The 18,879-nt window shown below is 38.4% G+C and overlaps 2 protein-coding genes across 19 annotated transcripts in view; one reads left to right on the forward strand and one right to left on the reverse strand.

The window, feature by feature from the left end:
- The window catches only part of SRBD1 (S1 RNA binding domain 1), a 244,657-nt gene that overhangs the window by 119,259 nt on the left and 106,519 nt on the right, over positions 1–18,879 (forward strand). The window lies entirely within an intron of this gene.
- Positions 15,918–16,564, reverse strand: LOC147363386 (peptidyl-prolyl cis-trans isomerase FKBP1A-like). Its single transcript, XM_086327162.1, has one exon. It carries the CDS (start codon positions 16,467–16,469, stop codon positions 16,143–16,145), a length of 327 nt encoding a protein of 108 aa, XP_086183288.1. The 5' UTR covers positions 16,470–16,564; the 3' UTR covers positions 15,918–16,142.

Consider the following 18,879-nt stretch of genomic DNA (forward strand, 5'->3'; position numbering starts at 1 on the left):
CTGCTTTCTATATCAGGATATCATTTCCCTTCTTTAGATTTGGGAAGTTTTCAGTCATAATTCCATGAAATTTTGAACTGTTTGAAATTTTGAAAGTTTGAAATTCTCATCTTCTATCCTTTTCTCTCTTCTCCTGGGACCCTATAATGTAAATGTTAGTATGCTTGATGTTGTCTTAGAGGTTTCTTAAACTATTCTTATCTTTTAACATTTGTTTTTCTTTTTGGTGTTCTGTTTGGGTGATGTCCATTATTCTCTTTCAGATAGCTTATGTGTTCTTCTGTATCACCTAATCTGCTATTAATTCCCTTTAGTGTATCTTTCATTTCAGTTTTTGTATTCTTAAACTTTGTCTTGTTCTTTTTTGTATTTTCTAGTTCTTGGTTAAAATTCTCATCATGTTGATCTATTCTTTTCCCCAGTTCAGTTACCATCCTTATTTCTATTGCTTTGAATTCTTTATCAGGTTAATTACCTCTGTTTCTTTAGGTTTTATTTTTTTTTTCTTCATCTTCTTTTATTTGAAACATATTCCTCTCTCTTCACATTTTGTTTATCTTTCTTGACTCTATGAAATTAGGTGAAGCAGATACCTAGCCAGGTGTGGAAGGTGTATTCTTGTACAGGAGTTCTCCTTGGCAACGTATGTGTGCCCTGTGGCTTTAGTGGGCAGGCTGGATCTGAAGTGAGCACCAGCTACATCTTCCCCTGGGATGTGCTGGCAGCCATCACCTTGGTAGGAGCAAGGGCTGGAGTTGGAGGGGCCAGTGACAGAACCAGGTGCAAGGGCTTCCACTGTACTCAGTGGCTGTCACTGCCCAATGGCGGGTAGGCTTCAGGCCCATTGGGATGGAGCAGGAGCCCTGAGGGGATTGAGTTTCTCTCAGGTGGAGTATGATGCTGCCTCAGTTGGGGGTGTCCAGGGCCTGAGGCCTTGGGACTTTACTGCCTAGCCATTTCAACTTTTTCCCCTGTGTGCGTGCCTTTGGTTAGAGGCTGGGTTGAAGGTAGAGGGGTTGGAGCTGCACTCTTGAGCTGGTTCTGCTGTTCCCAAGCGTGTGCTCAGACATGGCCAGGTGCACCAGCAATGACTGCTTCTGCCCTGGTCATAGCATGGCCGTGGCTCGAGTCAGCTCTGTTCCCTCCAAATATGTGTACTACTTACTGTAGTACAGTGGCAGCGGCAGTCTCTTCCTTACAGGGGATAGCATCAGAGCAGGAGGACCTGGAGCAGGAGCCCAGTGTGGACCCTGGGGCCGTCCCAACAAGCTGACCAGAACACCGGGCCGTTTTCAGTCTGCTGCCTCTGTGCTGGGACTGGGAGAAATGTGAGCGCTCTTTCAGAGCTGAGTTTTGGTTTCTTAAAGAGCTCTTTGGAAAGCCCCGCTGGTTTTCAAACCTGACTAAGGGGCTTTGTTTGCCTGGTGTAGGACCCCAGGGCTGGGGTGCTTACGACGTGGCTTGAACATCTCACTCCTCAGGGAGGCTCTTTGAGCCTGTGATATTCCGCACTCTCCTGGGTCACCTGCTAGGGGTGTGAGTCCCAACTCGATCACTTCTCCTCCCCTCTTACCAGACTCTGTGTGGTTCATTCTTTACAGCCTTAATTGTAGAACTGTTCTGTTAGTCTCCAGGTCATATTAAATGACAGTTGCTTTATATATGGTTGTAATTTTGATGTGTTCATAAGGAGGGTTAAGCTCAATATCCTCCTTATTCTGCCATTGATCCTGCTTCCCTGCCATGGTATTGTGTTTTTAATTTAACATGTTCATTGCTAGTTTATAGAAAGCGATTGACTTTTATGCAGTAACTTTGTGTCTTGCTACCATGTTATAATTGCTTATTTGTTCCAGGATTTTTTTTTTTTTTTCCCCAGATTTTCTACATAGATAATCATGTTATCTGTGAACAAAGATAGTTTTATTTCTTCCTTCCCACTCATATCATCTGTGAACAAAGATAATTTTATTTCTTCTTTCCCACCCTGTGTACATTTTCTTTTCTTGTCACATTGTGTAAGATATAACTTCCAGTGTGATGTTGAAAAAAATGTGGTAAGAGGGACATCCCTGTCTTATTCCTGATCTTAGTGGGTAACCTGTAGTTTCTCACCAAGAAGTATAATATTAGCTATGCTTTTTTTTTTTAATGGTAGATAATGTTTATCAAATTTAGGACGTTCCCTTCTATTCCTAATTTACTGAGACTTTTTATCATTAATGGGTATTGGGTTTTTGTGGAATGCTTTTTCTGCATCTATTGCTGTGATGATTTTTTATAGCATGTTGATGGGTGGACTATATTAATTGTTTTTTGAATGTTTAAACAGCCTTGCATTCCTGGGATATATCCTATTCAATATGTAAGTACATTGTTAGATTTTATTTGCTAATATTTTGTTCAGGATCATTATATCTATGTACTTGAGAGATCCTGGTACTGTTGTTTTCCTATCTTGTAGTGTTTTGTTTGGTTTTGGTAGTAGGGTAATGCTGACTTCATAGAATGAGTTAGGGAGTGTTCCCTCTTCTGTTCTCTAAGAGAGAGTGTAGAGAATTGGTATGACTTCTTTCTTAAATGTTTTAGTTTTTTTTTTTAACCATTTTTTTTTTGTGAAATTGTAAGGTGTCTTCTATACCTATACACTAAATACTGACAAATTAAGAACACTTTTGTGTTTGTGTGTAAATATGTACTCCTATAAGCAGTTCAAACAGTACAGAGTAGTCTAAAGAGCAGAAAAAGTAGTCTAAAGAGTGTAGAAAATAATCTGTACTCCACCATCAAAAGGTCATGATTATTATTTTGGTGAACATGATCTCAGATACCTCTGTGTTGTATATGTGTATGTTATACAATCCAACATTAATGAATACCTGTCTTTCCCCCTACTTTTTGATGTGTTATAGATAAATATAAGTTTTCAGTTCAGTTCAGTTGCTCAGTCACGTCCGACTCTTTGCGACCCCATGAATCGCAGCACGCCAAGCCTCCCTGTCCATCACCAACTCCCGGAGTTCACTCAGACTCACGTCCATCGAGTCAGTGATACCATCCAGCCATCTCATCCTCTGTCGTCCCCTTCTCCTCCTGCCCCCAATCCCTCCCAGCATCAGAGTCTTTTCCAATGAGTCAACTCTTCACATGAGGTGGCCAAAGTACTGGAGTTTCAGCTTTAGCATCATTCCTTCCAAAGAAATCCCAGGGCTGATCTCCTTCAGACTGGACTGGTTGGATCTCCTTGCAGTCCAAGGGACTCTCAAGAATCTTCTCCAACACCACAGTTCAAAAGCATCAATTCTTTGTCGCTCAGCCTTCTTTATGGTCCAACTCTCACATCCATACATGACTACTAGAAAAACCATAGCTTTGACTATACAGACCTTTGTAGGCAAAGTCATGTCTCTGCTTTTTAATCCGATGTCTAGGTTTGTCTTAGCTTTTCTTCCAGGGAGCAAGTAAGTGTCTTAATTTCTTGGCTGCAGTCAGCGTCTGCAGTGATTTTGGAGCCCAAGAAAATAAAGTCTGTCACTGTTTCCATTGTTTCCCCACTGATTTGCCATGAAGTGATGGGACTGGATGCCATGATCTTCGTTTTTTGAATGTTGAGTTTCAAGCCAGCTTTTACAAGCCAGCCAGTGTTTAGCAGTATTATCTCAAATCTTTTTTACAAACTAAACACATTAAGTTCTGACACTTTCAAATGAGCTTATTTGTTCTCTTCCTTTCCTTTTGCCTGTGTTTAAAATCAAGGCTGAGTACTTGATTAGGAGAATTTTTTTTAGAATAGAGAAGATAAGCAATAAAGAAGACAAGACAAGGTTTACTAAAAAAAAAAAGTCACAGTTACTGATTTCCAGGTGTTACATTGCTTGGAGGTATGTTTTTTCATGAGATTTAGAATTTTTTTAAAATTAAAGAGTGACATGAAGTGATTAAAGGAATAAGGATATTTAATTAAAAAATACGGTTCGTTATAGCTGTTCATAATCTAAGACAGACTTGGAATTTTGTTTGAAATGCTTTGAAATTGTGCTAATAATTTTGAAAGTGTTAGAAAGTTGTTAATACTTTTTAAAGTAGTTTCAATGAGAATTTGAACTCTTTGAAAAGCATTTGTTCTAGAGAGACTGTGAAGAAAATAGATACTTCCTCTGGAAACCTAGAGTCAGACTCTTCTTTGATTTCCATAGTGACGGAGCTAGAATGTCTCAGTCCCAACACCCTCTCTCCCCCATTCCATTTTATTCTTGCTGAGAATAGTCCAGAGTGTGACGTGTTTGTGTTTTCATTTCAGTCATGGATTGTGCAGGCATCTAAGAAAATTATTTTTCTGCCTAATTTCACCTTGAAAGTTATCTAAACTATAAGTCCTAGTTAAATTATCTGTGTTGGGATGTGTTTTCAAAGAATGTTTTTGCACTTTAGGAAATAATATGTGGCCATAAAGTAGTCTTTTTTCTTTTTCTTTCATGGACGAGTTGCCAGATAACTTTTATTTCTCATATTTATTTTTGTTGAGCTTCATACTCATGTACATGTGAAGGTAGGTTTGTATTTAGCACCACTGGTTATCCCACTGCTGCCTTTCCAAAATCAGTTGTCCCAGCTTATGTGCTTTATCAGTAGGTCACTGAGTCATAGAATGTGATTTCATCAACTGGGAATTTGTGAAGAATTAAGTTACAGGAGTTAATAAGACTCTTAGTAAGAATTTAAAAGTATTATTTTGTGAAGAAAACAAATGGGGGAAGGGGGGATGGTTACTTGACTGTCTTAAGGCCCCTAGCTGGGCTTGAAAATTAAACTGACAAATTAGTAGAGAAAGCATACAAGTGTATTTAATTATGTTTTACATGACACAGGAACCTTCATAAGGAAAAAAATTCAAAGAAACAGTTAAGCCTGAGCATTTTTATACTTGGTTTGATGAAGAGTAGAAAGTTGTGGGGAAATAAATATAACAGGAGGCATGAAGGATTTTAGCTAAGGTTAGTAAACTGGGGGAAACAGTAGGGTCTGTGATTTTAAATTCCTCTCAACATTCTACCATCTTTGGAGATAAGGCTGCTTCTTTCCTCCAAGTATAAGGACAACACCTCTCACATGGGAGTCTTATGACCTGCTTCAGGGTAGAAAGGGAAGGTCAGAGAGTCTTTCCATTTCTCACACTCCTTCAGCTTAAAATAATTACTCTGTCAAAGTGGCATATCTTGTAGTAACATATCCTGATTCCCTTCACTTTCTAATTTTGCTTCCTGTTAACTGAGGAGTATACTCCAAGGGTAATTTGTGATTGGTTACTGTATTCTCACTTGGTCTTTAAAATTTTTTTTTCACTTGGTCTTTAGTGGGATGTGTTCACCTCTTCCCGGTTCCCTTGGGAGCATAAACTAGATGTAGCTTAAGGGCATAGAGCTATCTTTGTTGTAATAGTAGAACATAGAGGTCCATGTTTCAATGATTAACACAGATAGGATACAGGCTTAAAGAAAAGTATTACTCACTTCTGCAAACTCTAAACACAAAATCAGAAGTTAAAAGTTCCTAATTGAATAGATGTTCAGTTACTTTACCAGTGAATTCTTTGCACTGTGAAAAATTCACTTCATAGTTCCTTTAGCTCATGAACTCTCTTGTTGCATTTAAAACGGAATTTGAGTTATGAAAATTCAAGTTAAGAACAGATTTTAGTAAGTCCACCTACACATTGATTTCTGTTCAATCCCAGTTGGTTGTCACTTGGGAATAGTAGAGACTTAGATTTGTGCCTTTGGTATAAAAGCCTGAATTTGGTGTGCTGGAAAATTGTATTCTTTGAAATTTAAAAAACTCTCCTCAACTAAGATAAGTATTATTTAGTTTGTTGATAGTTTTATTCTTTATAGATTCAGGTTTTCTTTACATTGGGTTAAGTGGCGGACTTTCTTCCTGAATATACAAGACTGAAAGTTTCTAAACCGAGTGGTTAGCAATAAAGTTCTGGAAATTAAATATACTCAGGTCATACAAATATATGTAAACTAAGGTAGATAGTCTATAGGTAGGGAACTTGGGGAAATGAGAGTCAATTACATGAAATGTTTCTTTTCTTTAAAAACAGCCTTTGGGTTTAGAGGTATACTTAGGAAAAATGTATTATCCATGAAAAACTGCTTTGTCAGACAAAAACATGTGGGTCTGCACGTAACTTTGCATAAGAAATGTATGATAGTGATGGGGGAGGAGAGAAAGGATTCAAATGTATTTCAGCAGCTTTGCAGGATAAGGCAAAGCAAAGCAAATAGCCATGCTGTGTGTCTCAAAGGGCCCTTCTGTGGGTATTTCAACTTGAAAGGGGATTAGCATTGGAAGTCTGTGATCATGTCATACATTTGTAATTGAAGGTGGCTGTTAAAAATAATTCTTAACGTAACTGGATTCTAACAGTCTTGTTGATGATGAGGTAAGTGGAGAGAATAGGAAATGATCTGTTTGTCATCACTTGAGCCACAAAGCCAAGAAACGTAGTGTCTGGGAATGAAGGCTTTAAAAGCCGCAACATTGGGAAATGCTTGATAATTGAAATCAAAGAGGGTTTTTGTGAAAAGTGAAGAAGGATTGTATACATGGGAATATATATGTATAGTGTTGAAGTTTTGCTTTTAATGTCTCTTGCCACAGTTCAAATTGACCTTTTTAATTACTTTAGTAGCCACAGGTAATATAATGATTTTTGCCAAACTGTAAGCCTAGGCAACTTAAATGCATGCCTCATGTAAATAGTCATGTTCTGTGAGCACGTTTGGCTTGTTGCTTGTATTTTTGTCCTTTGAAATCAAGTTTTAGAACCTTTTGGGGGAAGTTCGTGGGCAACCAGTAGCTCTTTCTAGCACATGAATATGATTTTCTCTTCTGTGGATAAATTATACATCTTGCACTATATACATTCATCTGGATATTGGGTGAAAAAATTACAGTATGATTTGGCTACTAAAGAACATCTATTACATCTGCACATTTATGTCGCTAACAAATGAACGCTTCACCAAGGCAGTCTCTAAGAGATATGCAGCTTTGGGGGAAAAAAAGTGAACAGGAAATGTTTTTCTTAGAGGATTTTAATAGAGAAACATTAAATGATTTGTGGTGGGTTTTATTTTCCTGAAGCACCTTCTACAACCTGAAATTCAATTGTATATTGTGCTAAGGGATGAGTGCACTGACCTTGTCAAAAGAGTGAGCAAGGATTTCATTTGACTTTGGTTTGTTAGTTCACAATACTCATGTATATCTGGATCTCTAGCCTTGGCTTTTTATACCTCTATCATCCTAGGCAGTCATTCACTATGAAAACACTTGTGTTTCTCTTTTTTCTTTGTATTTGTTCATTTGAAAAGCCTTTCAAAAGAAATTGCAGCCTGCATGTGATTATAGCTATCAGTAGCACTTAAACTAACTGCTGAGATGAAACTTTTTGTTGGGGGCCCTGCTAATTTCAGATACCAATAGAAAAAGAAGAATTTTCCCCCTTAAAAGACCCGACTTTACTAATTGGTAGCTGCTCTTTGGGTTGAGCTAGAGTCCTCAGGGACAGCATTTGATAGCCTAATTTTTGACATTTTAATTTGACAAGAAACAATTCAGGGAAACGACTTAGGCATGTGCCTGAAGTCTCTCACTGTGATTGTGATACTCAGGGCAGGGAATGCCTTTGAACGTCTGCAGCACTTTGTAAACCCTGTGATCCACTTCATATGATAGTTCAAGATCTTTGGCAGGTGTTTTCATAGGAACTTCACCTAAAGTACTCCTACATGGTTGAAAGACTCTTTTCTATAGATATTAGGATGTGGGGGTAATGCAATAAATACTGATCTGTGTGACAAAACAACATTCCATAGGGACAATAAATTTAGGTATAAAATATGTAAGTTTTTTTGGCCTCTTTAGTTATGTCATAGTCTACATCTTTCTAACTCAGAAGTGTTGTTTCTTTAAAAAAAATTTCCCTTGGCCTTTGAAAATAGTGGAAGAGACTAATTTCAGATATGAGTTACTTGGTTTGTATCTCTTTCTGTATGATGAAGAATTTACGTTTTTAATCGGAGAAGTTAAAGCTGAAGCAAATAGTGCATACACAATACATAAGCCTGCATGGTAGTTTATTTCTGAAAAATTAGAAATCTATGTTTCTCCAAGTGTTTTGGAGAATATTTTAAGGACCAAATTGAAACTGAAGTGGGTGTTTGAAAAATATCTGCTGCGAGAAGCCTGCTTTCTAAACCTGGGAAATAGGTGATAGAACAGTAAAGAGTGCTTTTTTTGTTCCTTCTGTGTGTGTGTTTCTAATATGTGAGGTTTTGTGTTTTAACCAGTAGATAAAGTTGGAAATGGTACTCTCGAACTTGCTCATGACGGTTCAGTTCAGTTCAGTTCAGTCGCTCAGTCGTGTCTGATTCTTTGCGACCCCATGAATTTCAGCACGCCAGGCCTTCCTGTCCATCACCAACTCCCGGAGTTCACTCAGTCTCATGTCCATCGAGTCGGTGATGCCATCCAGCCATCTCGTCCTCTGTCATCCCCTTCTCCTCCTGCCCCCAATCCCTCCCAGCATCAGGGTCTTTTCCAATGAGTCAGCTCTTCACATCAGGTGGACAAAGTATTGGAGTTTCAGCTTTAGCATCATTCCTTCCAAAGAACACCCAGGACTGATCTCCTTTAGAATGGACTGGTTAGATCTCCTTGCAGTCCAAGGGACTCTCAAGAATCTTCTCCAACACCACAGTTCAAAAGCATCAATTCTTCGGCGCTCAGCTTTCTTCACAGTCCCACTCTCACATCCATACATGACCACTGGAAAAACCATAGCCTTGACTAGACGGACCTTCATGATGGTAGTGATTTATTTATTCCAGGTGAGGAAAATACATTCATTTCACTGATCAATGTATCTCCTTGGTATTGGGTTGGGTAGATAATTTGGAGAAGTAGCCTGCTGCTGCTGCTGCTGCTAAGTCACTTCAGTCGTGTCTGACTCCGTGCGACCCCATAGATGGCAGCCCACCAGGCTCCTCCGTCCTTGGGATTCTCCAGGCAAGAACACTGGAGTGGGTTGCCATTTCCTTCTCCAATGCATGAAAGTGAAAAGTGAAAGTGAAGTCGCTCAGTCAGGTCTGACCCTCAGCGACCCCATGGACTGCAGCCTTCCAGGCTCCTCCGACCATGGGATTTTCCAGGCGAGAGTACTGGAGTGGGGTGCCATTGCCTTCTCCGGAGAAGTAGCCTGCTCAGAGTCAATTGGTTATGTTCTGTTACTTCTTTACAAGTCATTATTACTTTGTATCCTACTTAATTAAGTGAAAAATATTTAAGAGGGAAAAAAATGTTTTAATGGATTTGCCAGTCATAAATGTGTATGTGTGTGCTTGCTCACTCACTTCCCTGAAAACATTTGTCTGTTTCCCTCTCCTTCCTTCCCTCCTTTTCTCTCTTCTGTTTTCCCTCTCATTTAAATAAGGGAAAAAGAAGAAAAGCATCTTTCATATCATTGTGTAAGAATGCCTATGACTGTAAATAATTTCTTTCTTGAAGATTTATGATTCTATATCTATCTTGGTAAAATCATTTATGATATCTAACAATTTATTGTTTGTAATTTCTCATAAAGAACAAACACTATTCAGTTTTCTTCTAGGAATAAAAACTCAAAGTTACTCTAACATGGTATACTTGGGTTTGTATTCTAACATCTTTCTGTTTTTTAACTTTCAGATGAAAATAATGTTGAAATATGATGCCAGGTGTGTGATATGAAACATTAATATTACTATTGAGATTGTAATTTTACTAATAATTGTCCTACGCTTGAGTTAGTAAACTAGAAATTATCAGGAAAAATTCAGTGGAGCCCTTTGTTATAAAATACATTTTCAGAACATCAAGTCATTTAAAATTTACTTTGGAAATGGAGACTTCATAGTTAAAACAAACTTGAAGAAATGAAATAATTTTAAAAGTTCTTTCAGCCATTGTGCATAGTTACTGTTGGATGTGATTGCCAGCACTGGGGAATCAGGAAGTCTGTAGTTTAAATTCTTCAGGATCAGATTATATCAGAGATTTTCTTTACACATGATGTTAAGAACATATTAAGTGACCGCTGTAACTTTCTTTTCCTTTCTTACCTTTGGGAATCTCAAGAACACAGCTTTAGCTTTCTTTTTATTTGTGTTATCTTTATATTTGTTTTTAATTTTCAAGAATTTATACCGTTAAGCTACAGCAGGACTAAGTATCTGAACAACCTTCCAGCTTTCTTTAGTATATTGTTTTTTAAAAATTGTGTGAATATCTACTGGCCAGGTTTTAAGAACTTGCAGCAGGAAACTTTATGAAGGGATAGGGGAGATGTCATTACTTTTAGGTAAGATTAGACCAGGAGGTTATGTTTTTTCATTTGTTAGTTTTGGGATCCTCCCCCCACCCCCAGTTATGATTTCATTTTAGCTTTGAGCAGTGTAGAGATAAAATACATTTGCCCAAAAGAAGGCCCAAAACAATTAAGATTTTAAATTTCCAGGGATACCAAAAGAGATCAGAAGATTTTAAGAGAATGTTCAGTGCCTTTAATAAGCATAGGCTTAATTAAAGAGGTTGCAGTTGGTGTCATTAACCAGCTAACATTTAAGTACCCTAGCTTGTACTCTTGCTTTTTGGTGGAGTGAAAAAAACTGATGACTTAGCATCACTCTTTACAGTGACGTTGAAAATTATGAGATATCTGTTTCTGGTTTGTCCTAGTTCTGCTTTTATTTCAGTTGAAATATATACTAAACTCGATGCCAGCACAAAGCTTGTCCGTTTCATGTGTCTGTTTATCATTTGCATGATTTTGAACAATAAACATTCCTTGACAACAGCATCACACTTTGTTTTTACCAACACTCATCGTTATTCCAAACGTGAACCCAAATTGGTTTTTATCCATGTTAATGAAAAAAACAAATCCCTCTATTTCAATGAGTAAAGCATAAAAACATGAGATGCTGGAAAGTCTGGAATCAATTAAGTTAGCAAAGTGTGTAGGAAAAAGACAGCAGACATGGAAAATGATCATATCAAAATGACCTGTTTTATAGAAATTTGCAGACTAAGTGGTGAATAAGAAATTAATTTAGGAAATTTCCATTTATTTAATAATTAATTTTATTCATTTGATTTTCAGACTGCAGGAATATGTATCTGAGAGTACTCTTAGTCCTTATTTGATTGTAGGTCTGTGTTAATTCATATTTACTTTTATCCTTTCTGTGCTATATATGTTAATTGGTCTCAGATCTGAAAATTACAAAGAAATTACTTGAGCCAGCTGCACAGAGTTGAAGAATAGTATCTATAGTTGCTTAAAAGGCAAGACAAGATAATGTAGACTCTGGTGAATTATTTTAGTTTGAAAATATGCACTAAAAGGGTACAGCAAATAAATACATTTCAGTGATGTAGCCACAGGGAGTGAAATGTTGAGGAAGAAACCAATTTGTGCAAGAATTGGAAGACCATGCTTGTTCTGGACGCTTCCAAAGGTTCTCACTTGGACACTATTTTATTTTAAAATACTTAACTTGAATATCCAAGGAAGTCCTGGTTCTTATTTGTGTTTTGTCTTTTGAGGCATGGGAAGAAATCAGGTGTTTTGAGGTATCAATCCTTGGCCCAGGGATCCCTTTGTATTTTTCAGTATAATATAAAAACCTAAATGATACTGAATGTTCTTTTCCATGGCTATACTGTTAACTGTGTACTACTCATCTGTTGTTCAGTTGCCCAGTCATGTCCGACTCTTTGCGACCCCATGGTCTACAGCACACTAGGCTCCTTGAATGGATCTACTCATATGAATGGATCCCAATTTGTTCAGTTTCTGTTGTATCTAACCAGATGACTTGACAGTGAATGCTCCTTTCTAAACAAATAACCTATTCTTATGCATCCCTGGGTTGGGAAGATCCCCTGGAGAAGGAAATGGCAGCCCACTCCAGTATCCTTGCCTGGAAAGTCTCATGGACAGAGGAGCCCGGTCGCAAAGAGTCGGGCGCAATTGACCAACACTTGCGAATGTACAGTATCTCCTGCTTTGAGTTTTCCTTGAAATCATTTCTTTTTCTTAGACTGAGATAGGAGAAATAAAGTAGACCATCATGCCAATATGTGAATCTCTGGGAACAAAAATACTTACTGATTAACTTTCACAAAAACACTTTCAAAAGGCCCCAAAGTTTTCTAGTTATTGAAAAAACCTGTGAAAAGATGATTGGGCTGTGAGAAGTGGGCAGAGGGTGGTATTTAAGTAGGTAGAAGCCTGGCCTTACAGTCCAGAGACTAGTTTTTCCTTTTTGAGTTTGAGTTTCAGGTGATCTTGATTTAATTTTATTTACTTCTGGTTCTTTCTAACCCCACAGGTAAAATGAAGAGGATACTTAGGATTCTGACTTCCTTATAGTAATTAGATCTTAAAGCACTTACAAAAAGCTGTAAATACTACAGAAATGCAAGAGATTCATGTTGATTTCAGATCAACTGAAAATGGCTTTGAGGAAATAATACTTACTTGTAGACTAAGCAAAGAATTCTTTGACCATTTTTTGCCTCTGCATTGAAGGAGCTGGTTTGACCAAATTATCAGACAGGATATAGACAGGTGCCATTGCACTCAGCTATTTTCCCTTTTGTGAGAGCCTTGAGTTGAATGTTTCTCTGGGCAGCTAGTCTTTGGCACCGCACCTTTGTTCTGAGAGTGGCATCTGGCACTAGATTGATTTAACCGAGTCTGAGGTTTGCTCTTTTCAGAATGTGCTCCCTAGGCAGCTTCTGTGTTGCTCTGACATGACCACATGCTGCTGCTGCTTTTCCTGCCTTCCAGCACCACATGTGAGGCTAAGACATTCTGACACCTGCCATTTGGAACCTTTACTTACTGAAAAATGTCAAGATTTTCAGACAAGATGAAGACAGATATAACTGATCATTCTTCCCTTTCTCAGAAATAGGCTGAGGGCATTCGTTCATAGATGGATGAATTGCTATAGTAGTACAGTTCTGTTAGTTTGGAGAGAGGCACCCAGATTTGTAAAAAAAAGCATCAAAGTTGTTTATGTGTTCTTGTTCTCCTTTGTACCTATTATGCATGATATTAATTTGCTGTTTGTATAAGGAAAGGTTTTAGTGATTAACCTTTGGATTTCACAGGATAAATGGTGAGAGTTGGGGGCAGGGGATGCAGTTCTCCTTGCACCTTATTGTTATGAAGAACCTCACTAGGAAATTGTAGATTTCAGAGGATGAGCTTCTCTTACGATCATATTATCATACAGATGGACACACAGATAACTGTCAAAGTAAGACCTCCTGTTTGAGGTCCTTGCTGCTGCTGCTTCCTTTTTTTTTTTTTTTCCCCATTGAGCCTTGATGTTCTAAGATCAGAGGACTGATTGGTAAATAAGGACAGGAGGAAAAGTAGGGTAACCTGCTGAGTTTGTTCCTGCTAGTAACTGGAATCTAACTGGTTGAAGAAGGGGCTTGAACACTGTTATAAAATGAAGGCTTAAAAAATTTATTATTTTGCTTTTTCTTACCTTTCAATTTTATGAATAAATTATAATTGGTTGTTGGCTATTGAGTAAGCTCTGTATTTCTTTTTAAAAATTTATTTTTAGTTGATTCTTATGTCTTTATCTAGGATCTCAAGTTCAGTAATGTTGCAGAGATGGTAATATCTTAATTTTGTATAATTTGGGAAAGATGTTCCAATGACTGTAGTTATTTTGAATTACAGAAAATGTAAAGTGGTTGGATAAGATGCCTTATAAGTTTTTATTAGGAGCCAGACTATTTTGAGAGACTGTGGATCTCTTATGAAACTGTATTCTCTGACATCTCTTTGGACAGCTTCTTAAGTGACTCTGGGTGGCTCACTGAAAAAGGAGAATGAGTATTGGCCATCAGACTTATTCGTTGTATTGTAATTTATGAAGACTAATAAAATAATAAAATCCATCTCCAGCAACTGAAAGGCAATGAGGACTAATGGCTTTTATGTTATGAACAGGGTCCATGAATTAGAACATAAATATTTGAAAACATTTTATAGTAGAGGCCTAGGAGTTCTTCAGTATACAGAGCTTCTTGCTTTGGGTCCTAGACTGGCTTGAATTATATAAAGAAGGATTCTTTTGCAAATTTAAATGGGTTTTAATCTTTTAACTGGATCCTTCTTATTGCTGTAGTTTTTCCATAAAATCACAGAATCTGTGTCTTAGGTCATGGCTATAGAAATAGTAAACTTATTCATATAAGTTTATCTTACAATTTGCTTTTTGCACATGGATAATCAGTGGGAGAGGGGTTTGGGGGAGAATGGATACACGTATATGTATGGCTGAGTCCCTTCACTGTTCACCTAGAAAACTGCCACAACATTGTTAATTGGCTATACCCCAATACAAGATAGTTTAAAGTTATCAAGAAAAAAGGAAAAAAATAAAGTAAGCATGTAGTCATTTGGGTTTTACCCTTGAAATGAATCATCTTAATATTGCTTCTACCCGAATCAAATGTATCCTGTATATTCCTGAAGTACGTTTTATGCATTTGTAAGTTATGATCCTAGATAAGATTTGAATTTTAGCTGCAATCTTTGACTCTTCTTCATTCAAGGTACAGTAAATATTCAACAAAGAAAGGGCTGTACTTGTATATGAATTATTTTAAATGCCCTGATATGAAAAACTAATAAAAATAGAAACCTCAAAATAAATGTATTCTTTCAAATAATACACTCTTTTTCTATACTATCTTCCATGGTACACCATTTATCTTTATTTCTACTTCTATTTCTAGTTTGTAAGGTGGACATATTTCTTATATTCTTTATTTTTTACTTGAAGGATAATTGCTTTACAGATACAGAATTTTGTTTTCTGTCAAACCTCAGCGTGAATCAGCCATAGGTATACATATGTCTCCTCCCACTTGAATCTCCCTCCCAACTCCCTCCCCATCCCACCCCTCTAGGTTGATTCAGAGCCTCTGTTTGAGTTATATTCTTAAGAATGGTATCAAAATGCATATACTGACCGATGAGTGACTCTGAAAACACTGACACAGAGGTCCATGTTCTTTAGTGCCAGCATGCCATCCACTGTTCGCAGGTGATAGCTAGGCCCACCTGCAGCTGAATTTATTCATTCTGTAATGTATTAAAGCCAGCTAGTTGCAAGTTCTTTATTCCCTTTCTTCTAAAAAGATTAAATATGTTTAGGGTGATAGTTGTGATAGGCTTTGCTAAATCAAAACAGAAAAGCAGATACTGTGAGTGATATTTGCATATTGCTTATGTGAATGGAAGCCATTAAGCTTTCACATTTTTCAAGGGTTTACTATTTCTTTTGAATTTTTTGAGGCTTTTTTTTTTTTTTTCCAAAGAAAAGCCAGCATCAAGCACTGGTGAAGGAAATGGGACCCACTCCAGTGTTCTTGCCTGGAGAATCCCAGGGACGGGGGAGCCTGGTGGGCTGCCGTCTATGGGGTCGCAGAGAGTCGGACACGGCTTAGCAGCAGCAGCAGCAGGGCTTTTAATTCAGCCCAAGGACATCTCTCAACTTGGAGAATAGTTTGGCCCTGAAAAGCGTCTCAGGTCTTCTATGGCTTTGCAATGCAGCAGTAAGAATGTTTAATATATAACAGAGAAAACTTTCATCCAAAATAAAATAAGATAAAATTAAATAATATCCTTGTCCCGCCCACTCCACACACCAGTTCCTGTTCTGAACTTAATCCATTACTTGTGCTGTTAATACCTGACTAATACTTAACTGAAAACCTAGAGCCAAAGAACTAAAACTCAGTCCTAACCCCAAAACAAAAACAAACTAAAATGAGTAACTTGAGGTTTATGGCAACTAGTTCACGTCAGCACACGTATGAGGAGGAAGGTGCTAGAGCGACGCTAGTGACAGAACACATTCAACTAGGGAAGATGGTTATAGGAAGAGTAGTGGAACATCGGGAGAAGCTCCATACAGACTTGTAGGTAGCTGGAGGTGCCATATCTTTCCATGGCACATCGGAAAATAGGGACTTCAGGGAGGAGGCCGTTTCTGTCACTCCAGTTTTAGAAGCTCCACATCAAAGATGAGAGTAGCATTTGGTGGGATGATGCCTGGGTGCCCTCTAGAACCATAGGCGTAGTCTGGGGAGACAGTCAGCTTGGCTCTCTGACCTATGCTCATTTGGGCAATCCCTTCTTCCCAGCCTCGGATCACCTGCTTCTTGCCCAGCACAAACTTAAAGGGTTTGTTTCTGTCCCGAGAGGAGTCAAATTTCTTTCCATCTTCCAGCGTCCCCGTGTAGTGCACCACGCAGGTCTGGCCGTGCTGCGGGAACGTGCGCCCGTCTCCAGGAGAGATGGTCTCTACCTGCACTCCCATGGCGGAGGAGGCCTTGCGGCTGGGCGGGCAAACAGGTGGGCGGGATGGACCGAGAGCAGACCGGGCAGCGGTTGTGCGGCTCTGCCTCGTTCCTCCGCGCAACGGCTGAGCGCGTGCCCTGGCACGCCTCCCTGAGGCTTTAGAACACTGGTTCTTAAGGTCGTAGACTTTATTAGAATTTAAAACTTTTATGTTTCAAAAGACCGTTAGAGAAATGGAAAGACAAGCCAAAAATTGGGAGAAAATATTTGCAAATTATGTATCTGATGATGGACTTGTACTTAGAATAGGCAAAGAACACGATGAGACAAGCCGATTAAAAATGGGCAAAGATTTGAATAGATATTCCACTAGAGAAGATTAGGAAAGGCCAACAAAGACATTGAATAAATGTTCAGCATTATCAATAATTAATAAATGTAAAACAAGCTACAAGTAGATAGCACTTCATGACCACTAGAATATGCTAAGTCACTTCAGTCGTTTCCGACTCTGTGCGACCCCATAGACGGCAGCCCACCAGGCTCCCCCATCCCTGGGATTCTCCAGGCAAGAACACTGGAGTGGGCTGCCATTTCCTTCTCCAATGCAGGAAAGTGAAAAGTGAAAGTGAAGTCCCTCAGTCGTGTCCGACTCTTAGCGACCCCATGGACTGCAGCCTACCAGGCTCCTCCATCCATGGGATTTTCCAGAAAAGAGTACTGGAGTGGGGTGCCATTTCCTTCTCCAACAGTTGCAGTCAAAAAGACAGACAACAGCAAGTATTGTCTAGGAAATGAACAAACTGGAGTCTTTATTCATTGTACCTAGGCAGTTTCTTAAAAATTAAACATGGATTTACAACCCAGTATTTCCCCTCCTGGGAATCTGTCCAAAAGAAATTAAATGTATGTCCACACAGAGACTTGTAAATAAATGTTTATAGCAACATTATTCACAATATCAGAAACTTGGACCAACCCCAAATTCTTTGAAGTGGTAAATGGATAAACAAAATGCAGTATTTCTAGAACAGTGGAATACTATTTAGCAATAAAAAAGAAGTAGTGATGCTACAGCATGAATGCATCTCAAAAGCATTATGCTAAGTGAAGAAGCCAGACAGAAAGGCCACATACTTTATGATTCCATTTATATGACATGTCCAGGCAGGTGAATGTCTAGAGACAAAAAGTAAATTAGTGAATACCTTGGATTGGAGATGGGAATGAGTACTGCAAATGGGCACCAAAGGATCTTTTGGGGATGGAAATATTCTGAAATTGGATTTTGGTGATGGTCATACAGCATTGAATTATATACTTAAGATGGGTGAACTTTATGAAATGTAGATTATACCTCAGTAAAGGTTTAAAACCTGTATGGTCCCAGCAGCATCAGCATCACCAGTGAACTTGTTAGAAATGCAAATTCTCCATGCCAGTAAAGCCAGAACTCTGGACGTGTGTACTTTAACAACCTTCAGCAGACTCTGATGCAGCATTGAGTTTGATAACCACATGAGAATCAAGGAGGGTTAAATGGAGATGTGGGTAGTTTGGGTACAGCTTTACATACATTCAGTCTACCCTGTTACTGTAACTGTAGGAAAGGTTTGAATTAAGGATTGTTGTAATAGAGTTAAAGAAAATTACAGGGCAGTGGGAGTAAAAATAAACTGGCCTTTCATGTTCTTGATATGCCCCTATGAGAAGCTTTATGATTGTGATGTTTGTGTACCACATATATTAGTAAATCCCTGTGTTCTTGTAGACTTGCTGTTACTTAATGAACGTAGCATAAACAGGTTCATTTGCCATAACGACAGTGGAAGTTTAGATCCTTGAAAGGAATTATTTCTCCTAAATATTTACACAGTATAATATAGCGGAGCCAGAAATATGCAGTGATCCCAAAAAGTAAAGATCTGACCATAGATAAAGAAGTAAATGGAGCAGCCTGCTGAACTGAATAACTCCTTCTCTCCCTCTGTCTGTTCAGTGGACTTTTGAGAAGCACGATTAGAAAAAGCAGTTAATCTAGAGTCGTCATCTTACACTTGGCGTGTGCTTTCAGGGTTTGTATGTTTTTTCTTTTTTTTCCCCTGAGCTTTATCTGGGTGGCCAAAAGAAATTCTGAAGTTTTTTGGTTGTCCCAGAAAAGGGTCTTATGATTCAAACTGGAGACTGCTGGTTGGTGAATGTGTTAGGTGAAGTTTGTGGATAAGGTCACCATTAAACGGGGGGTAGGATGACTTCTGCAGAGGTATAAGTTCATGTCAGAGGAAAGGAGGGGTTGGCAGGGTGGGGGGTTTGAAGTAGAAACAAACATAAGGAAGGAAAGGAGGAATAAGTAATGGTGTTAAAAATGATAAAATGTGTGTGATTTATTAGTGGAGTTCACTGAGATTGTCAGCAATAGCATTTGGGAG

Source organism: Bos grunniens, chromosome 11, assembly GCF_055505025.1.
Source record: "Bos grunniens cultivar Pamir isolate PY7600 chromosome 11, Bosgru_T2T1.0, whole genome shotgun sequence".
Classification (NCBI taxonomy): domain Eukaryota; kingdom Metazoa; phylum Chordata; class Mammalia; order Artiodactyla; family Bovidae; genus Bos; species Bos grunniens.